We start from the raw sequence: 23617 nt of genomic DNA, 5'->3' as shown, positions 1-23617 counted from the left end.
ACTGTATACATTGATAATAAAGTTGAATTTGAAATGATTCTGTTTCCATGGCCTATTGATGAAGCAAACGATACTATTTATTTAGTGCCCAGCAGAGGGAACTCATACCACTGTTCTTGCCTTCTCAATGCAATGACAAAAAGCAACTAACTCTCCACCATTATCTTTCTTCAGTTTGCATGGCCTTGTTCAGTTTCTAAATTCTTCTGAGAGCTCAAGTTACTGGGAGTTCTGATTCCACTATAATCTTTTCTTTTTCAATCTTTTTATTAGTATTAGTAATATGAACAAAAAACAATTGATATATTAATAAAGGGATTACAAACATACAAATTCCCATTGCACGTGAAAGAATACATAAGCAATGAATACAGTATTAATAAGTTTTCCCGAAACATGAACCATATAGTGTATATGTAAGCCAGGTATATCTAGAAATTTCATAATATATAATATAAAAAAGAAAAAAATATATATATGCAAAGTTAACTAACCTACTAATCTAGTGTCTAAAGAAAAAAAGGAAACAAAAAAAGAAAAAAAACTAAAAAAAGGAAAAAAAAGGGCTGTTTATAATATATCACAAGAATACATAAACATCAATGTCGTCAACTCCGATCCTCTCAGTATAAATACGATTAAAGCTATATAAATACTATAATCTGAATTGAACAATTAGCAATTTAGTAAAGCGAGAATTTGGGTTTTTAAATGTCTAATTATCAGGTTATGTAATTTAATTGTTAATCTTGGATTGCTTCTAAAATTGCAGTTCAGACTTGAGCACATAGGAGATCAGAAAAACACCTAAGTTGAAGCACCCGCTGCAAGAGGTGGGGGTTGTAAGGGAGGTACTATCATCTGAGCATGAGATTTAATGGAGGACTCTCTTTAAGTGGGCATTGAGGTATTAGCATCTGGAGACAAAAGGGTGAATTCTGCAGCAGCGTCATGGTGTATATTACTTTGGGAATATCATTGAGATAACCTTGAGGCACGGGGGGGGGGGGGTTGTCAGAGAGGGTCATTATGCAATCAAGGGCTGTTGAGATGCTCTGCTGGAGCGGGAGGGGCGCTGCGGCTGGAGTCGGCGCTCCCTCACGGTAGTCCCTTTGTCCCCCGTGTGCTTCTCGGAGTCGCTGTGGAGGAAGAGAAGAGAGGGTTAGCGAAGGGATGGCCGAGTACCAGCCGGCAAGGTCTCCTCTGTCTATTTATATCTATATGGCGTTGCTTTATGAAGCCGCGGGCGAGAGAAGAGGGAAAACCCGAGCCGGATAACCGGGCGCCGCTAGGGGAGGGCTGGTCACCAGGCCCGGTAACCGAGATCACGGGGGAATAGGGAATGAAGAGGTAGTGGGGTGTAAAGGCAGTGAGTTTGGAGAGAGGGGATTTGGCATGAGACCGGTTTGAAGTGATGGAGGGAAGGACTTGAGGGTGAGGAAGTGGGAGGAGTCTGGGGTTGTAGAGGGAAATATTGGGTTTGGGTCGGCCCTTCAGTACAAAACTCCAATCACAGGAAAAACCTCGTAACGTCTCCCGATTGATTACCTTTCAGAATTTTGAATGTCCTAATAAGAACTTATAAATCCAGTCAGTAAAGACCAGTCTTAATCATTGCCCATTGCTTAGTGCAGTCCCCTTTTCCCAGGAATAAATCCGATAAAATTGCTCTTGTTTATAGTTTACTCCAATGGTCATACTGGTTGTATTCTATCAAAAGCATAACCCATTTTTTTCTGAAGTGAAACAACTTTCTTTCTCAAGATACAGGGTCAGAATTAGGCCATTCAGCCCATTGAATCTGCTGTGCCACTCAATCATGGCTGCTGATTTTCAACACCATTCACAAAATGCTGGTGGAACGCAGCCGGCCAGGCAGCATCTATAGGAAGAAGCACTGTCGACGTTTCAGGCCGAGACCCTTTGTCAGTCCTGACGAAGGGTTCGGCCCGAAACGTCGAAAGCGCTTCTCCCTATAGATGCTGCCTGGCCTGCTGCGTTCCACCAGCATTTTGTGTGTGTTGCTTGAATTTCCAGCATCTGCAGATTTCCTTGTGTTTGCCTTTCAACACCATTGTTCTGCCTTCTCTTTATAAACCTTAACTCCTTTACAATCAAGAACCTATGGATTTCTACCTACATACAAGTGAATTGGCCTCTGAGGCAATGAATTCCAGACTCACCATCTTTTGGCTAAAGACATTTCTCCTGATCCTTGTCTTAATGGGACATCCCTTTATCCTGAGACTGTGCCCTTGGATCAGAGACTCCCACTAATGGAAACATCCTCTCCTCATTTCATTCTATCAGTATTTACTCTTTCAGTGTCCAGTATGTTTCAATGTTCCTGCCCCTGCATTCATAGAGGTCAGGTACAGAGATATCAAGCACTACTCAAACGTTAACCCTTTCATTCATGTAAAACCAGATTTCTTTTGGTTCCTTCCCAGTTCTGATGAAGGGTCTTTATTCTGAAACTTTAGCTATTATCTCTTCTTGCACATATGAGCTAATCTGAATGCTTTTAATATTTTCTGGTTTTTTTCTGGAAGGCAAGACGCATTGATACGTTTTCTCCTCACCAGGCTCATTATAATTTCACCAAGACCTTTTTTTAAATCTATGCCTGTGGTCAACTAATCATTTATGTAAATATATTTTACTTGTTTAAGTTAAATTTACATTGATTCAACAGTAGATGCTCATTTCAGTATATTTGAATTTTGTGCTTAGAGGTTAAATTAAATTTATGCATTTCAATATCAGTCGTATCATGTAAATTGGCTCACATCACCAAGTGGAAGCCTCTGCTGAAATCGTCTGGAAATTCAGCATCAGTTTCCGTATATTTTCTCTCTCTCTACCTCTCCATTTGTTCCAGTGGTATTTCCACTGTCCTGTAGACATTTTATCCACCTGAAGAATACTAAAGCTGCTCTTTATCCCCTGCACAAAATACGGTTCAGAGCTACTGACTCTATTTTTCTTGCCAGTTTCTTCTTGAGACTAAATCAGGTTGTTTGCAAACATGGTATTAGGTTTGAACCTGAGGAAAACCTTGGAACATAACTGCTTTAGCAAAAAGGAAATCACATTTCACCTTTGTACTGCACCTTCACGTTAGCCTACCTGTGGCTACTATCATTCCTGCTTTGGTCACTTGTGGACTTGACCCTTCCCCCTCATGTCACGCTGCCCTTCCTCGATTTAAACTTCAGGAACCTAAAATCATTAAAATTAAGTGATGAGCAGCTGGTCTATCAAGCCTTCTCGGAACTAGAACATGAAACAAAACTTAAGATGCTGGATATCTGAATAAATAAATAATTCATCCATCTATTGTAATACATTTTAGCTTGGCTGTGAAATGTCTAAGCTCTGTGATTTTGGCCCAAATCATCGCCAAGTCTATCATTACATCATTGATTGTCACATCTTTATCTGCCAAAACTGAAAGACCTGGAAATCCCTTCCAAGGTCTCTGCTTCTCTCCTTGTAGCTACGTTTTCTTAGCAGTAGTGGTCTGATGCTAAAACTCCAGAGACCTGAGCTGATGGCTGGAAAACATGATATCAAATCTCAGCATGGTAGCTATGGAAATTAAGATTAGTTTCCAGTAAAAGTTGGAACATAAAGCTTATCACTATTGATACCCATAAAACCCACAATTCACTGAAAACATTCCTTCCAAAAGAATATACAGTGGATTCTGATTAATTGGGATGCATTGGGACCAGTATATTTTGGCCCAATTACACAGCTGCCTCAATTAGCTGAAATTTCATGGAAGTAGTTAAAAAGGTATAAAAAAGACAAACTGAGTAACAATGTATGTATTTAAAGAAATACAGCACAAATTAGAACACTATCAATACTACTGTACTGTAAAACTGTATTAGTCCCTAATACTTACCAATGGAGGAATCCATCCACATCATGTTCTTTTGACTGTAAATAAAAAACCAGCACAGGCACCTAGTGTAGATAATGGACTGCCTTCATTCAATTGTCGACGATTGCTTCCTCTGAATCTTCATTTTGATTGTAACGTTGAAGATGATTGCCAGTACTGTACCTTTAAATTCTTCATAGTTCTTAAACTTGTTGACCTAGTGGAATAATTTCATTTTCACTCCTGACCATTTCTGGCATCTCCAAGCTTGAATGCTTGAAACTGCAGTGAGCAAAACGGTTTTGAGTTGTCTTACTGCTTATTTCTTGCCAACTATCAGTGACAAAAATTGTTGCTTTTTGAACACAAACGCATGCAACTCAAGTTGATGTTATTTAAAAACTGTTTGCTCAAAGCATTGCCGAGTAAGTGCATGTGACTGATTGTAGTTAGAAACTGGCAATAGTCTCCTGCCCCAATTAAGTGAAATAGTTTCCCAAATAAACAAAGGGAATGCTGACTATTTTCTTGATTTGTTTTTGTTCTTTAAGAGTTGTCTGAAATAAGCAGCTGCCCCGATTAACCGAAGACCCAATTAACCGGAAGCCACTGTATTATGTTTATCCGTTCTGTTCTGCTTATGACTTCATAAACTAAAGTTTTAATCCTGATGTATATTCTGAATTAGCTGAGAAACCTCCTCAGTATATTGAACAGATATGTAATTATCTTAAGTTACTTCATTGCTGAGCTTGCTACATCACAAATTCAATTGTGGGTACATTAGCTGAGGATTGTAGATTGTTCTATTCTATTTACAGATCTTCAGAAAATGAGGCAGTCTGTGCTTGCATTTTGCTTAGATTTCAACCAAGCCTGGACTGATAAAATGACAATTAATATTCTTGACAGTCAAGAGCTAGATAATGAGATTCTTATACACTCATAGATCTTCCGCCGTTAAATTTCTGGGTTCAGCATAACTAGACTAGCCTGGTAGCAGATTTGTAAGGTCAGAAACAACTTTTATTTTGGCAAGTAATTCACCACCTTGTTCCTTAAAACTGATCAAGATTTTCATCATTTTTTCTATTATTTTCTGGTGTGCTGTAGTGTCTTTACTTGAAAGGCCTCAGGATATTCTGCTACATTAAACACATTTTGTTCAAGTATAAAAGTACAATGTTCAGTTTGCAGTGCATATCTAATTTAACATCAGTGTCTATTCATCTAAATCAGGGGTTCCCAACCTTTTTCCATGCCATGGTTCATGGACCCCAGGTCAGGAACCCTATCTAAATGTAGTTATTTCAATGTACAGTTTGATAGTTTGTGAATGATTGAATGAGATAAGTTGCTGGAATGCAGATCATAGTCGAAACAATAAAGGGATGAATGATAGGACAGATTCAAAACATGAAACAGAAAGAATAAGAGATCATGTCAATGAAAAGCTCTAGAATTCTTATTGTTCTTCTTTTCAACAACCAGTAGAACGTTTTAAGCAAATTCTTCACATTTATGACACACACAATATGCCAAAAATAGAGTGAGAATAATGTCTGGATATGTTATATGTTATTATACGATGTATAATTTTAAAAAGCTCCTATTTTTATAGTCAAAAAAACATCAGTTATATTTTACTTAAATATTCAGGCAGCATGAATTTTTGATTTTAGGCTTCGAATATGTTTAGATGAAGCCATTTTTAAGCTTCATTCTTAAAAAGAAACCATCGCATTTTTAATTGGTTTAATGCTGAATTATGCATGTTAATCTCCAACTAAATAAGTAAGAAAAGAATTGGCATAGTACTTGAATTCAGCTTTATTGGAACAGAGAGAGCATTAATATTGAGCTCTATTATTCTATTGTTGTCTCTTGTATTTTTGACTCATTGAGTAATCTTAGGGTTGAAATTTATGAACAGACGTTGTCAAGAATGAAGTTGGTGTGAGGGTAATGACTGTCCCATTTGGACCAACTGTACTTTGAATTTCAGGAGCAGTTCCAAATAGTATTGACGCTTTTGGAAGTGGAATCAGTATTAATCCTGGCAAAGTAGATATCAACACACATAGTGTTTAAAACAAAAAATCCATAATCCATTGTAGTAACACTGATTTTAAAGGGAAGGATATCTGAAATATAACATAAATATAATGCAACGTGTGTTATGAAGCTGCATGCTCTTTAGCTTTAGATGAAGTATATGTTGTCGTAGCCTGGAGAAATGAACAAGAAACAGTAAAGGGAGGGAAAGGCTCTTATAAATAAAATATTTTAAACCGTTTGAAAGGATAGATTTTATTACAACTCTCAAAGTGGATTTGCATGTGTTTGAAAAAGATTTCTGAGGTTACAGAGAAAGTCCATAAGACATAGGAGCAGAATTAAGCCATTCAGCCCATTAAGTGTGTTCACCATTTGATCATGACTGATTTATTTTCCTTCTCAACCCCATTCACCTGCCTTCATTCTGTATCCATTGACACACTTACTAATCAAAAACCTATAAACAGCCACTTTAAAATACCCAATGACTTGGCCTCCATAGCTGCCAGTAGAAATGAATTCCATACATTCACGAACCTCTAGCTAAAGAAGTTCCTTCTCATCTCTGTTCTAAAGTGATCTTCTGTTCTGAAGCTGAGCCCTATGGTCCTACACTCTCCCACTATTGAAAACATCCTCTCCACATCCCAGTTTATCTAGGCTTTTAAAAATTGGGATGTTTCTATAGAAAGAGCAAGATGGAATAATTCTTTCAAGGTGCCAACGCAGGAATGATGGGCCAAATTACCTTTTCCTGTTGGGTGATTCAGTATAAAGAGGGTGATGGTGATATTTCTTGACATTTGCTTGTTTAGGATGATTTGCTGATCAAGTACTGCAGTTCTTCATAAAAAGCCTTTGTCGGGTATGGAATTGACGGAAGAGCAAATAAAAAAAAGAGATTGTAATCATTGGCAATGATGCAAGTGAAAGCAATTGAAAATAAGGGAATTTTGGTTGATCGCAATTTGGAGCAAGACATGCTTTATACATGCTGGTATAGGAGGTAGGTATAAGTTGGTTGAAAAGTCAAGAGGATGTGGAATGCAAAGAGGAGTTGTAGAGGTGAAATGTAAAGGTGAAACGTCTATTTTTAAACTCTAGTATTAGGAGGAAGCCATTCACTCTTTCGGTTGACTTCAACTCTACTTGCCTTTGTCTCTTATCCCGTTGATCCCTTTTACCCATCCAACAAAAAAGTGTCAGTCTCAACCTTACACATTTGAAAGAATGAAGCAACTGTAGGTACAGCAGGCGGTGAAAAAGGCGAATGGTATGTTGGCATTCATAGCAAGAGGATTCGAGTACAGGAGCAGGGAGATTCTACTGCAGTTGTACAAGGCCTTGGTGAGACCACACCTGGAGTATTGTGTGCAGTTTTGGTCCCCTAATCTGAGGAAAGACATTCTTGCCATAGAAGGAGTACAAAGAAGGTTCACCAGATTGATTCCTGGGATGGCAGGACTTACATATGAAGAAAGACTGGATCGACTTGGCTTATACTCGCTGGAATTTAGAAGATTGAGGGGGTATCTTACTGAAACGTATAAAATTCTAAAGGGATTGGACAAGCTAGATGCAGGAAGATTGTTCCCGATGTTGGGGAAGTCCAGAATGAGGGGTCACAGTTTAAGGATAATGGGGAAACCTTTTAGAACCGAGATGAGGAGAAACTTCTTCACACAGAGAGTGGTGAATCTGTGGAATTCTCTGCCACAGGAAACAGTTGAGGCCAGTTCATTGGCTATATTTAAGAGGGAGTAAGATATGGCCCTTGTGGCTAAAGGGATCAGGGGGTATGGAGAGAATGCAAGTACAGGGTTCTGAATTGGATGATCAGCCATGATCATACTGAATGGTGGTGCAGGCTCGAAGGGCTGAATGGCCTACTTCTGCACCTATTTTCTATGTTTCTATATTTCTAACCTTTTTAAGATAAAATCCCACGTGCCCACAAAAATGTGCTTCCTGATTTTGATTCTGAATGACCTAGATCTAATTTTAATTCTCTGCAAGAGGGAATAGCTTACATCAGACGATATTGTTCATTGGATACATGCTGCACATGAACTTCCTTCACCTTCGTTGGTCAGCATTTTTGTTCGCAAACATGAGATTCTGCAGTTGCTGAAAATCCTGAGCAATGCACACAAAATGCTGGAGGAACTCAGGTCAGGTAGCATTATGGAGGGGAATAAAGAGTCGATGATTTGGGCCAAGCCTTTTCCTGAGGACATTTCTTGTTCATTCTGCTTACAAATATTTGTTTCTACCTTCTGCTGAAATATGTCTATGCTGTTTACTAAAAACATTCCCTTTAATAGCGAGTTCTATACTGTAAGTACACTCTAGGTAAAGATTAAAGTTTCATGTTGTTGACCTTTCATCAGAACTAGTCAAAATTGGAAAGCAATCAAGGTTTAAGCAGCAGAGAAAGGAGACCATTGGATAGAGCAAAAGGAGTGTCTGCAATAGTGTGTCTAGACTAAGAGACACTGAGTGACACACATGGTGTTGTTTGGTGCTCTGTGAAGTTGGTGAGGACTGGTTCATTGCAACTGATCTTTTTAGGGCAGGAGATGAAAGGGAGAGAAAACAATGTCAGGACAGTGGAAATTGGTAATTGGTCAGTGATCATCTGTGGAAAGAGGAATGTTGAGTTTGTTGATTTTGTGTCAAAACTGGGCAGTTCTGTCACATTGAGGTAGTGAATTCATTGTGGAGCCCTGGCATATGTAGCATGCCTAGGTGAACAATAAGATTCTTTTCCTCAAGTTGATTTTGGAGTTCATTGGAGCAGTATAGGAGGTGAGTCATTTGGAAGTGAGATGGAGAATTAAAGTGACAACTGGAAGCCTAGCCTCACAGTCTACGTTTGTGCCCTCCGATGTATAGGTCTCCTTCATCGTCATAAAGACATCCATCAGATCAAAGATAGCAGCTTGAATCTGTTCATTTTTCCTTGAGACTCACATCTTATTGTTTTGATAGTCCTTGCTGTCTTTTTGCACCTTCTGCAATTCCTTAATAAATGGAGATTGGAACTATGCACTTAAATCTGGTCTAAGGTTCAATACAACTAATAATACTTTTTCCTTTAAATATAAAATTAATACCTAGTATTTTAAAAAGTCCTCCTTCATATTAACAATATCTTTTCCTATACTCCATCTAACAAGTTGTTACCGTAGATTCCGGATTTTAAGCCGCTACTTTTTTCCCACATTTTGAACAGCTTTGAACTTTGCGGCCAATAATCCAGAGCGGCTAATGCAAGGTTTTTTTCATGCCGCCTCGTAAACATTTTGCCTCGTAACAGTAGACCAATAAAATTGATGAGTAGTTCACAGAGGTCCAATGAAATTGTACGATAAATCAAGCGCACTTTCACAATTAAATTATTGTAAATCAGTCATTTGTACTCACCCTCATCAACATGGAAAACACTCGAAGCATTGTGCTACCTACCCTCTTAGTTTAAACTATATTTGTTTTCTGTACTACATCGCGGGATGCTATGACGACACACCCGGTTTCGCGGCGTCTTGTGGGAAAATGCCGTTTGCGATGAAACGGAAAGGAGGGGGGAGCGGATTACGCGAGCGGCTTTGGATCTGAGCGAAATCTGCTTTTAAATGCCGTTTGCGATGAAACGGAAAGGAGGGGGGGAGCGGATTACGCGAGCGGCTTTGGATCTGAGCGAAATCTGCTTTTAAATGCCGTTTGCGATGAAACGGAAAGGAGGGGGGGAGCGGATTCCGCGAGCGGCTTTGGATCTGAGCGAAATCTGCTTTTAAATGCCGTTTGCGATGAAACGGAAAGGAGGGGGGGAGCGGCATTACGCGAGCGGCTTTGGATCCGAGCGAACTCTGCTTTTAAGTTAAAGGTATCAATAACTTTTCCTGGTAGGCTGCAGTATATATATTTTTTACCAGTCGTTAGGAGATATTGGAATGTTGTTCAGTAAAGAAGTATACGCAACGTATATTTAAAAGTAGCCGCGTACGGGCACGGTTCGAAAAAAAGCATTTGCAATATGTATTTGTTTTTGTTACCATATGGATTTAATTAAAAGTTAAAAAAATCCTCACGTGTAATATCTTTCTGTGTAAATATCTCATATTACAACGTGGGACACCTGCGGCCGAAAATCCGGTGCGGCCTAAAATCCGGTGCGGCCTTTACATTTAAAAAAATGATTTTATTTCTAAAATTAGTGCCAGCGGCTAAAAATCAGGTGCGCTCTGTAGTCCGGAATCTACGGTAATCTACTGATCTACAAATTTTAAAGTTGTACTTCAAATTCCTGAGGCCAAATTGCTAATGTAAAACTTGAAGACTGTGATTCCATCACCAGGATGTACCATTCATTACCTTTTCCTAGTCTGAAATTTAGGTTTATCTCCAGCAGCTGTGGTGAGAGTTCAACTGCTGCCTCTGGATGAAAGGTCATATCTTTCCTCTGGACAATAGTCATTATTGTCACAACTTTACCATAATCATGCATGTGGTATGTTATCAAGGTATTCTGAAAAAAACATATTTTACAACTACTACATTTCCTTTCTACTGTTTGTTCTTTAATTTATTACTAGAAATAATTATTTTTGAAAAGTTCTACACTGACTACTCTTGTATATCTTAATTTTCTAGATTTTTTGTATTATATCTTAAATTGTTTGGTCTCTTTCATTATTTTTGCCATTGATGATCAGATAATTATAATTCTGAGGACTTAGTCTGTCTCTTGAATAAAGGAATTATGTTAGCACTCAGACTATGATTTGGCATTATTCTCAGTAATCTGTTTGTGAATGAGATTATATCTGCTATCGCTTTATTTTTTATGGGTAGCATCTGGTTTGAAGGCTTAGTCCTAGCTGAGTTTGATTCTGTAGTACATATACAGCACAACTGTGACATCCATGCCAGTGTTAGTGTATGTGGAATTCCTCTTAGTCTACTTCATTTAATTCAAATTAACATATTACTATATTCCTTTATCACAGGTTTACCTGTCTTTTACTTATATGTGCCTCCTTGCTTTCTGTCTTAAATATCATTATTTCTTTTACTACCTAGCCCACCACTTACTTCAGTAATAAATTTGCTTTGAACTTTGAACATTAATCTCCCTGAAATATGTAACTATCTGCAGTATTTTGTGTTTGCCCTTGGAATTCTCTATCATCTTTTTTATATTCTGAATTTTCTTTTATTATTTAGTATCTGTGCAATTATATCTTTACGTTCACCATAATTTAGTTCTGAAGTTTTGTTTTGCTTTTCTTCCATTGGGTAGATTATCCCTATCCCATTAATTCCTTCCATATTAGAGAAACTAGCAAGTTCCCTGTATAGTCTTTTTCACTGAAACTATCTTTCCTTCCCATATCCTCTTCATCAAAGTTCAAAGTAAATTTATTATCCATGCAAGTATACAGTGCCTATAAAAAGTATTCACCCACCTTGGAATTTTTCATGTTTTATTGTTTTACAACATTGAATCACAGTGGATTTAATATAGCTTTATTTTTTACAATCATCAACAAAAAAAGACTCTTTCAAGTCAAAGTGAAAAAAAGATCTCTACAAAGTGACCTAAATTAATTACAAATATAAAACACAAAATAATTGATTGCAAAATATTCACGCCCCCCCACCCTTTAATATGACACACTAAATCACTGACGCAACTAGATGGTTTTAGAAGTCACGTAATTAGTTAAATGGAGATCTGTTTTTGGAGACCTGTATGCAGTCAAGGTGTTTCAATTGATTGTAGTGAAAATACACCTGTATCTGGAAGGTCCAACTGCTGGTGAACCAGTATCCTGGCAAAAACTACACCATGAAGACAAAAGAACAGCCCAAGCAACTCTGCAAAAAAGTCAGGAGATGGATGCAAGAAAATTTCCAAGTCAATAAATATCCCTTGGAGTACAGTTAAGTCAATCATCTAGAAATTAAAAGAATATGGCACAGCAGAAAATATGCATAGAGCAGGCTGTCCTTAAACATTGAGTGACCATGCAAGAAGAGTACTAGTGAGGGAGACCACAAGGTCTCCCTATGACAACTCTGGAGGAGTTACAAGCTTCAGTGGCTGAGATGGGAGAGACTGCCATATAGCAACTCTTGCGTAGGTGCTTCACCAGTCGCAGCATCATGAGGGAGTGGCAGAGGGAAAGCTACAGTTGAAAAAAGCCCACATGAAATCTCAGCTAGAGTTTGCCAGAAGGCATGTGGGAGTCTCTGAAGTCAGCTGGAAGAACATTCAATGGTCTGATGAAACCAGCATTGAGTTTTTTGGCCATCGGACTAAATGCTATGTTTGGCGTAACCAAGCATTATCAAAGGCACACCATCCCTACTATGAAGTATGGTGGTGGCTGCGTCATGCTGTGGGGATGCTTCACTGCAGCAGGCCCTGGAAGGCTTGTGAAGGTAGAGGGTAAGATGAATGCAGCAAAATACAGGGAAATACTGGAGGAAAACCTGAGGCAGTTTGCAGGAGAACTGAATTGGGAGATTTGTTTTCCAACAAGACAATCACCCCAAGCATAAAGCCAAAGCTACACAGGAATGGCTTAAAAACAACAAAGTTAATGTCCTTGAGTAGCCAAGTCAGCATCCAAACCTCAATCCAATTGAAAATTTGTGGCTGGACTTGAAAAGGGCTGTTCACTCACAATCTCCATGCAATCTGACAGAGCTTGAGCAGAGAAGAATAGGGGAAAGTTGCAGTGTCCAGATGTGCAAAACTGATAGAGACCCATCCATATAGACCCAAGGCTGTAATTGCTGCCAAATGTGCATCTACTAAATACTAACTTGAAGGGGGTGAATATTTATGCAATCAGTTATTTTGTGTTTGATATTTGTAATCAATTTAGATCACTTTGACCACAAAATAGTCTTTTTCTGTTGATCAGTGTCAAAAAAGCCAAATTAAATCTATTGTGATTCAATGTTGTAAAACAATAAAAGATGAGAACTTCCAAGTTCGGGGAGGGAATACTTTTTATAGGCACTGCATGTTGCCATATACAACACAATGATTCATTTCCTTGTTGGTATACTCAGTAAATCCAAGAAACATAATAGAATCAGTGGAAGACTGCACCCAACAGGACGGACAAACAACCAATGTGCAAGACACTAAATTGTGTAGATACAAAAGAAACAAACTAATAATAAATAAATAAGCAGTAAATATCAAGTACATGAGCTGAGTCCTTGAAAGTGAGTCCATAGGTTATAGGAACAGTACAGCAATGGGGCATGTAAAGTTATTCCCTCTGATTTGAAAGCCTGATGATTGAGCATAATAACTTCCTGAACCTGGTGATGTGGGTGACTCCTTTATCTTCTTCCTGATTGTGTTTGCATCTACCCCTGCCTCAACCCACCTGCTACTGAAACCCTCATCTTCATGTTTGCTGTTCTTCATACCGGACTCTGCTAGAGCTGCAATGTTTACCATTTTCCATAGCTTGAGTTCATTGAGGACACTGGAGAATAACCATGGATGACAATGATTAGAAATTCTGGTAGTCATAAAAATTTGAGGAATGATGAAGTGTTTAAAATCATCACCATTATCTAGTACTACTTCATATTGAACTGGCTTGTGAAGTGAATCCATCCCGTTTTCAGTGGCAGAGGATTGTTACTTTGTGGGAAATGCATTTCAACAATCAAAATGTTGCTATTCAATTTTGTTTTGCAAATACACTTTGCCTTTACACCCCTAGAACACGTCAAAGCATGTTAAAGATTTTTTAAAATTAGCATTATTTGACATATGTACATCAAAACATACAGTGAAATGTGTCATTTGCATCCATGATCAACACAGTCTGAGGATGAGCTGGAGGCAGGCCAGAAGTGTTACTATGCTTCCAGTGCCAAGGTAGCATGCCCAGAACTTGCCAACCCTAGCCTGAATGTCTTTGCAATGGCAGGGAAAACCTATGTGGTCACGAAGAGAACGTAGAAACTCCTTATAGATAGCAACATGCACAAAATTGCTGGAGGATCTCAGCATGTTAGGCAGCAGCTATGCAAATGAGTAAACGGTTGACATTTCAGGCTGAAACCCTTCTTCAGGACTCATAGATAGCAGTGGGAATTAAACATAGATCACTGGTGCTGCATAGCATTATGTTAACTGCTACGCTATAGTGTCACCCCAATTACAACCAGTTACAGAGTGGTCAGCAATATATTATAGGAAATGATTTAGCAGGTACCAAGAAATAATCTAGTTATTATCTCAAAGAGTTAATTTTTAAAATAATATTAGGTGAGGGATAATTGTAAATCAGCGCATCATTAAGAGTATGTGTACATTTGCTATTGAGCTTGCCACTTAACAATTGAATTCGAGTCTCGTACAAGACAGCCAACACAATATTATGGTCCTTCTTTATTACAACATCGTAGAATCAGAGTAAAGTGTTTGGAAATGGACTTAAACCCAGATCTTTCTGATTCTGAGACCTACCAACTCTGTAATCAATGACTTTTCCTAATTTCAAAGTGTGGTAACTGCAAGGAACTTACTTTCATTTGGGGAAAACAGCTGCTGGCAGTAAGTGGCAGAGGTCTTTATCTTGACCATCAGAAGGTATACCCTGAAGTGCAAGGAAGTAAATGGCTCTTCAAATGAGGCAAAGATTCCACCACCATTATATTTATATTTATCAAATGAAAAATGATAACAGCATTGAACATAGAACATTACAGCATAGTACAGGCCCTTCAGCCCATGATGTTGAGCGGATCTTTTAACTGACTCTAAGATCAATCTAATCCTTCTCCTACGTAGCCCTCTACTTTCTACTGTAAGTTTGAGAACCATCCCTTGTTTAACTTCAGCTTCTCTACATACAGTTTTGGTGAGAATAACAGCCGCTGTGTACTTCTCCTTTATACCACGTCCCTGGTGTTACAACGGTATTCAGTCAGAAAGATTAATGACTCCATGCTCCAAGAGGATGGAGAAATTATACTTAATTCAGATACCAGACTATTCTCTTGCTGAAGTGCACAGCCAATATTTAATTTCACCAGCTTTAACCTTTAAACACAGTATTAACACTTTTATGGAGAAAGTTGCAGATTAAGATTGCAGAGGATACTAAAATTCCAGAGTGCTGTCTCTAATTGTATATTTGAAATGCTAGAAAACAGCAGGGTAATTGTTACCATATCATTAACTGATGAGTTTATTTGATAACTACTGCTTAAAGCAAAATGTTTGCATTCTGGACCAATTAGCTGAACACCCCCGCTCCCCAATGACATGAGAGCCATGAAAATGCTTCCTTTATATGGTGTTCTGACAAACTGAATGCACTAATCTGACATGCTTAAGATTCATCTGTATGGGTCTCTCTCTGATTTCTGCCTGAATGCTATATGTAAAACTCTGAATGGATTTTGCCAGCAATCATGCTTCTCACATTCTCTTACATTGAAGGAGGCTATTTGGCCCATTGGATCCATGCCAGCTGTCAAAACATTCCCAGCAGTCCCATTTCTTTTCATTCCCACCTCCAACAGCAGATATATCCACAGTTTTGATTTATATTCTCAAACCGTATTTATCATTGGAACCAGAAAGCTTTTCTATTCGTCCTCTTCAGAAGATCCTCTTCACAATATCATTGCCTTAATCCATAGCTTCTAGTCAGATACTTAAAACTCAATTCAGGATTCAGCATGACTATTTTTATTTTATTTTTCATTAGAACCTCTATTAAAGAGAGGGCCAAGCACGCGTTGAAGTTGTACGATATAGGAAGTAAATACTCAGACTTGACTCTTCCCAGAGCTTCAGTGCTTGTGCCTCTATTGATAAGAAACGAGGAGCTCCACGTACTGCTCACAGTCAGATCCATGAAGGTAATGTACAAGTGAATAGAAAGTGTAAGCAATGTCTGAGTTAATATGATAGGGCATTTGTGGCCAGTCAGCCACAGAGATAAGCAATTTAATTCACCGGTGCGGTAGCCTGCATTTCCAACACTTTTAATGGATGGGCAGTGAGCCTTCTAATCCCTGACAGGCTCTTTAATTGTAGAAATATGTTTTATGTGTCATTATATATTTCTTTTTTAGAAATCACTTAAAAATATATAATTATACATCAGGATAGACCACTATTAAGGTGAAATCAAAATACTGCAGCTTCTGGAAAGCTGGAATAAAAACAGGAAATGCTCGAAGTACTCATTGGATCAGGCACCGTCTGTGAAGAGAGAGAATCTAATGAACGACTATCTAGCTATCTGCACACTGACCTTTCTGTCCTCCACCTCCACACTGACTTGTCTAACCTCAGGTTCTCCACCCTGACTTGTCTGTCCACCACCTCCACACTGACCTGTCTGTCCTCAGCCTTCTCACACTGAGCTGTCCTCAGCCTTCACTACACTGACCTATCTGTACTCCATCTCCACAATGACCTGTCTATCCTCAACCTTCACCATGCTGACCTGTCTGTCTTGAGCCTTCTCCACATTGACCTGTCCATTCTCAACATTCTCCACATTGACCATTTTGTCCAGCATTTCCACAGGCCTGTCTGTCCTCAGCCTTCTCTACATTGACTGTCCATTTCTGCCTTTTCAACTACCATCATGACGTTGCATGCAAATTTGAACTACAACATCTCATATTCTGCCTGATTGATCTATATCCCAACTGGATAAATGTTGAATTTTTGCATTTTAAATAATCTATGTTCCCCTCTGACCATCTAAGGTTGATGTGTTCCATACTTTTTCAGAAGCCTTCTGCACTGAAGGCATTACCTCCTCTGCTTAGTATTCACCTGTCAACATTGTCATAACCTCCTCCTGAATTTGCTGTTACATTGATTTTGCTTTTGAGCTATAATGGTTATTAACTAAAGGTCTAGCTGAGTTTTCTCTTAATTTGTAGAGGTTTTGTAAATGATCTAAAGAAGGAAGCTGAGCTGGTGTTCAATTAACATAAAATTAAAACAAGATCTTTGCGCGCAAGATGTGTACTAATTTACGATGTATATTTTTAAACATTTGAATAGTGTGGATTGTTCAAAAATTTCACAGGTATATTACTGTTTGAATAAATTTCAAGATGAGTCAGTTGAGAAATGTTAATAGAATATTACAGATGTGAATCATAAAATTACTAGAACTAGTCAGTTGATAAGTCAGCAGGTAATCCCATTAAGAGGATTTAGATTGCAGCGCTTTTGATCTTAACTCAGAAACTAAATTAGAAAAGTTGGTGCCATAATTTAGATGTATTTATTATGCATTTCAAAAAGGTGAGTTTTGTATGTGATCTTTTTCCAGTAGATTATAGTTTTTGACTTCATATAAAATGGATGGTTTGAATCGTGAGTAAAGATGTTTAATAAAGTGCACAGATTTCCCAATTATTAAAATCAATATTTAAAAAAAACATTATTTCCCAGTTTCTGTGGGAAAGACTTGAGTATTGGTGAATCATCTGTGTTTGTAAAGGATTTTGATAAGAAAAAAATACTTGGCTTTTTCCAGCTGGAAAATTCTATGGGCCTTGCAGAATAAGAAAGTGGTGTGTGGGGTGATCGAACCCTAATCTGGTCAAAAAATGAGAAAATTTGGAATTGATAATTGGTTTATTGCTGCACACATACAGTGGAAAGCTCTCCTTTGCATGCCTTCTAGACATATTGTGCCATATATAAGTACACTGAAAAAGTACAAAAAGCTGAATATAGAATCTTGTGTTATAGTTACAGAGGAGATGAAATGCAAATAACCTCCAAAGATCATGACAATCTAGATTGGGATTGTGATCAAAAGTTTTATAGCAAGAGAGGTCTGTTCAAAAGTTTTACAACAATGGTTAGAAGCTGCCCTTGAGCTTGGTATTATGTGTTCTCAGAAACTTTTGTATCTGCTGTCCAGTGGGAGGGGAGAGAAGAGAGAATGGTGGGAGGATCCTTGGCTGATTTTCCAAGGCAACAGGAAGTGTAGACCAAATCACTGAAGGAGAGTACCATTTTCCTGAGGGTCTGGGGCTGTGTTCATAACTCTGATTTCTTGCAGTCTTAGACAATTTGACAGGTGTCTGATGAAAATGTCAGAACTGCCTTTTCAGTAATGATGCATTCAGAGTCTTAAATTTAGTGAAAAAATTATAAAACTTAAACCACTTCTAACACTTTAAAATGCTTTTTAAAAATCTATAAGCACTTTAAAAAGTTAATCTATTAGATGCGCATAATAGCACAGAAACGGCCCTTCAGTGCATGGTCATCAAATACCTACCAGTGCTAATCCCATGTTAGATCAGAATCAGATCAGATCAGGATCAAGTTTATTATCACCAGCATGTGACATGAAATTTGTTAACTTAGTAGCAGCAATTCAATGCAATACAGAATCTAGCAGAGAAGAAAAAAAATAACAAATTAACAAGAAAATCAATTACATATATCAAATAGATTTTAAAAAACATGCAAAAACAGAAAGACTGTTTTCTAAAAACTGTGAAGTAGCATCCAAAGGTTCAATGTCCATTTAGGAATTGGATGGCAGAGGGGAAGAAGCTGTTCCTGAATCACTGAGTATGTGCCTTCAGGCTTCTGTACCTCTTACCTGGTGATAACAGTGAGAAAAGGGCATGCCCTGGGTACTGGAACACCTAGCCCATAATCTTCAATACCTTAGCATCCCATATGCTTTCTTCACCACCTAAACTACCTGTGCTGCCATCTTCTCAGATCCTTGCAATTGTTAAACTTAACAAGCTATAGAGATGGAAATAAACTTTGTAAAAAAATTATTTTTAAAGTGTTCTGATTCTCACATTCATCCACTCCCATTACAGAAGAATCCACCTTGCATATTTGTGGACCTTGAGCAGAAATACCTGGCAAGTTTAGACCATGAGCATTTAGTCTAAGTTGGTGTGCTCTTCTTCATCTCCATTGCCAAATCCACACTCAAAACACATAGCCCATGATGGGATCTTGTGTGCAACCGTGCCAGCAGAAATCCAAAAAGTGCTGTAGTTTGGCTGGGTGTTGACTACATATAATGACAGTTTTGTTGCATTCAGTCTGTAAACCTAACTACTTATCATCTTAATGTAAACTGCAGGTTGGAGACATTTAAAGGCAACAGCACTTGAGAGTTACAGATAGCATTTGAAGCATATATTTTATATCAAGAATTCAGGAGATGTGCAGTTTGGATCATTTTCTGCTGATGATGGTGCTTTCAGGGTAGAGTAGAAAACTTGCATGATTAAGTACGACCTGCAGTAAAATTGCCACCTGATTTATTTCCTACAGTCATATGGTATTGCTGTCTACCATAGAAAAGTGTTTCATTTGTAATTTCCAACAACCAGTATTTTAAGTTTCCAGAAAAAACATGTCCAAGTTGCATATCTGAAGATAACAAACAGCTAAAAAGTGAAGAGAGCATTTAATTATTGCTGTATAATATCTGTGATGCAACATCAGCCAGTGTCAGACTGACAATTTTCATAATAGTGCACTCGTTGGTTGCACCATTGCAGTGTTGGCAGTGGGTGGTGCAGAATCCAGATTCAGAATCAACTTTATTATTACAGACTGATAATTATATCTAGAGATACAGCACCATAAGTCCTTCTGGCCCAATGAGCCCACACTAGCAAATTACACCTATGTGACCAATTAACTTGCTAACACATATGTACGGAATTTGGGAGGAAACCCACACTGTCAGGGCAAATTTACAAACTCCTTACAAACAGTGGTAGAATTGAACTCAGGTTGCTGGCACTGTAATAGTGTTACGTTACCATGCTGCTTATGATATGAAATTTGTTGTTTTGCAACAGCAATACAGTGCAAAGACATAAAATTACTGTCAATTACAAAAAAAATGTGCTAAGGAAAAATGAAGTATTGTTTATGGGTTCATGGATCATTCAGAAATCTGATGGCAAAGCTGTTCCTGAATTATTAAGAGTTTGTCTTCAGGTTCCTGTACCTCCTTCCTGATGGTAGTAATGAGAAGAGAACATATTCTGGATGACAAGGTGTTTAGAGCTTCAAGTTCCTGTACCTCCTTCCTGATGGTAGTAATGAGAAGAGAACATATTCTGGATGACAAGGTGTTTAGAGATGGATGCCACCTTCCTGACGCATCATCTCTTGAAGATGTCTTTGATGGTGAGGTGGGGGTTGTACCTGTGTTGGAACTGTCTGAGTCTACAACGCTCTGCAAGCCATAAGGATGATTCTGTGCCATTTTCAGTAATGAGCACTAATCCCTTGTAACTAGCGTAATTCTGTGCTAGTTATGTTGCTTCAGCAACAACAGATTCTGAAAAAGAATGAGAAAATAGAGTTTTAGTTAATATGGAACTGGTAATAGAATATTAGAAAGAAAACTTTTTTGATTGTTCCTACCAGTGTGCACTGTCCATGAACTTTATTCATTAATTATGGTACACAACACCTACATTGCTGTGGTCTTAAGCAGTTTTTGCAGAAAACTGGGTAAGATGGCATGTTTTCCATCCCTGATATCAACATACCTGATAGATTTATTTTTTACAAACTAACAGCTTCATTATCACCACTACTAGAATAACTGAATTTGAATCCCCAATTTACCACGACTAGATTTAAGCTCAGTGCAGGCTCGTTAAATATGCCCTCCAGATTACAGGTAAAGCACATAACTAGTTTGCTGTAGTGTAACGTACTATATATGTACCTTGATAATAAATTTACTTCAAACTTTGGAACTTCAGATTAATTGCCTTTTCCACACCCAGAAGCTGGCCAACTTTACAGCTACAGACACTATAGAGGAGTAATCTTGTCTTGGTCCTGTTGCACTAGTTTGGTTCAGACATTAAAGACTGAACCCTCAGTTGCATTCTGCCTTCTTTTCTGCCATGATGAGGCATTCTCAGGGTGGAGGACCAACACCTTATTTTCTGTCCAGGTACCCTCCAGCCTGATGGCTTGAATATCAATTTCTCCAAATGCTGGTCATTTTTCCCTTTTCCCACTTCCCTCTTTTTCATTTTGTCACTCTGGCTCCCCTCTTACCTCTTCACCTCACGTTCCTATCACCTCCCTTGGTATCCCTCCTCCTTCCCTTTCTCCCATGGTCGACTCTCCTCTCCTGTCAGGTTCCTTCTTCTCCAGACCTTTATCTTTTCCAACTATCACCTTCTAGCTTGTACTCTTTTCCTTCCTCCCACCTTATTCTAGCATCTTCCTTCTCCTTTTCCAGTCTTGCTGAATGGGCTCAGTCCGAAATGTCAACTGTTTATTCATTTACAGAGCTGCTGCCTGACCTGCTAAGTTCCTCCAGTATTTTGTGTGTGCTCTTCAATTACATTTCCCTGTAAGACCAACTGAATTTAGGAAATGAGTGACAGAAATAAATGATACAGCTAAATATTTACATCACTAGCAATGTATGAGAAAAATACAGTTATAGTCTGTTATGCTTAATATTATTGTGCAGATGTGTAGATTATAATAATCATTATACTGTGGAGGAAACTTCTAAAATAGCTCCCAAAGATATTTCTCTCTAACTGAGTTTTTGTGTTAAAGTTGCACAGCAGCCAAGGGGAGGTTTGCTTTCCTGGTGGGAAGCAGGAAAAGAAAGACAGAAGTGACATAGATACAGCTCTCCGTGAAGCTCAAGAAGAAATCGGCCTTCCTCCAGATCAGGTGGAAGTTATCTGCAAGCTGGTCCCTGTCATCAACAAGGTAACAGTGGCTTTTACAGGCATCTGGACCAGAGCTAGACTATGGCTAGTTCTTAGTGAATTATAGTACAGGGGTGCTACTCTGGTAGAGAGGAGAAATAAACTCACAGGTCAAACTAATTACTCTCACCGTAACTCCTAACTCTACATGCCAGAATAAGGGTTATAAATGCGAGGAAGTCTAGGTGGCACTTAAAGGGCTATAGAAAGCAGTTTTGCCAGAGTCAGCAAGAATGTTGCCGGGATCGAGGGGACTTGAGTTATAAGGAGAGATTGGATAGGCTGAAGCTTTCTTTCTTGAAGTGTAGGAGGCTGAGGGGTGATCTTATTGAGGTGTATAAAACCACGAAGGACATAAAAAGGTGAATGGTCATGGACTTTTTCCCCAAAGCTGGAAACTAAATGGCGTAGATTTATTGTAAGGTAAGAAATGACTTGAGGGAAACCTTTCCACTCACAGAGTGGTGGGTAGGTGGATCATGCTGCAAGAGGAAGTGGTAGAGCTGCTGAAAAGGCATTTGGACATGGATAGGAAAGGAACCAAACAGAGACAAATGGGACCAGCTCAGATAGGGATCTTCATCAGCATAGACAAGTTGGGCTGAATTGTGAGTAATTTGTCCTTCATGTCTGTTGATTGATATTCTGTATATCAAAAGGCTGGTTAGGAAGGAGACTGTAGAGATAATGGGAGATGGAGATGGAAACTGAATTTCACAAGTCACTTCGATAGTGTATGATTAGGTTTGGCCAGCTTTTGGGGGGAAATAATCATCATGGGCAGGGAGTCAAAGAATATATATACATTATTATAATATTTATCTTTCTGACCCACCACAGGATGATATTTTGGTGACGCCGGTGGTGGCATTTATCTCAGATACCTTCCAGCCACAGCCCAATGCTGATGAAGTGAGTGACGTGTTTATCCTTCCATTGTACCACTTCTTAAAGTCAGAGGAGCACTCTTCTACTTCATACAACTCAGGGATGTTGCTGCACTTCTTTACGTTTAAAGATCGGCATCTGCAAAAGTCATTCACTATATGGGGCTTCACTGCACAGATCTGTATTATCGTGGGCTATTTAGCCCTAGGACAAAAGCCCTTGTTTAAGGTTGATTTTGACATTGATAATCCAATGGCAAGTATGGAAAAATATCTCTTGGCAAAGTATGCAACTAGTAAGTTATGAGCATGTTCAGTACGTTCCCTCTTTCTGTCTTCAAGAGGACGGGTTAATATATTTTATGAGATCTTGTGGTTTCACGTGTAAGTTGGTCCACATTGGCCATTTTAATCGTTTACTTCAACATATAATTTTTGGGCTATCACCTCAATTTCTGCACTTTTTAGTTTAATTTTCCATGTTTTCCGCGCTGATTCTTTGTTGTAAACTGCCAACTAATTAAATTGAATCTTTTACAATGTTACCATAGTTTCTTTAGGATTGCTGATGACATGCTGTGGATTGATGTTACCACAGTTTGTTTAGAACTGCTGTTGACATGTTGTGGATTGGTATCTCAGGAACATTCTCTGTTTAATAAAATATATACATCACACACACAGAAAAATAATAAATTATTTTAGTTATCCGTATACTTAAACTATCACACAGCCTGTTGTCTTTTTTCAATTGTACTAAAAGTAACTTGTCTACTGAATTGATCTTCCACCTTGGGTTCAGTTGTCTCCCAGAACACAGGCATTTGTTGCAAAGTGTGCTATCATAGGAAATTGTGGGAGATCTTCCACTGACTGCCTCTTCTCAGTGTTGGTAGTCAATTGAACAGTCTCACGCAGCACATCATGTGGCAAACCAGTCACATCGCAACACTTACAGAAGGAATTCTTGCATTCATTCTGCTTCAATGTCATCTCTGTCACC

At 38.5% G+C, this 23617-nt stretch overlaps 1 protein-coding gene across 1 annotated transcript; it reads left to right on the top strand.

The window, feature by feature from the left end:
- The first annotated feature begins 1066 nt into the window (after positions 1-1066).
- Positions 1067-23330, top strand: nudt7 (nudix (nucleoside diphosphate linked moiety X)-type motif 7). The gene is made up of 4 exons (XM_073070408.1): positions 1067-1196; positions 15709-15862; positions 21570-21728; positions 22568-23330. Exons 1-4 carry the CDS (start codon positions 1174-1176, stop codon positions 22919-22921), a joined length of 690 nt encoding a protein of 229 aa, XP_072926509.1. The 5' UTR covers positions 1067-1173; the 3' UTR covers positions 22922-23330.
- Positions 23331-23617: the final 287 nt, after the last annotated feature.

The sequence above is a fragment of the Hemitrygon akajei genome, chromosome 17 (assembly GCF_048418815.1).
Source record: "Hemitrygon akajei chromosome 17, sHemAka1.3, whole genome shotgun sequence".
In the NCBI taxonomy this organism is placed as follows: domain Eukaryota; kingdom Metazoa; phylum Chordata; class Chondrichthyes; order Myliobatiformes; family Dasyatidae; genus Hemitrygon; species Hemitrygon akajei.
This window is presented reverse-complemented; position numbering and strand designations above follow the sequence as displayed.

Coding starts and splice junctions, on each gene's coding strand:
- nudt7 (XM_073070408.1), top strand. CDS start 1,174: ATGGCCGAGTACCAGCCGGCAAG. Junction 1,197..15,708: donor GCCGAGTACCAGCCGGCAAG/GTCTCCTCTGTC, acceptor ATTTTTCATTAG/AACCTCTATTAAAGAGAGGG. Junction 21,729..22,567: donor TGGTCCCTGTCATCAACAAG/GTAACAGTGGCT, acceptor GACCCACCACAG/GATGATATTTTGGTGACGCC.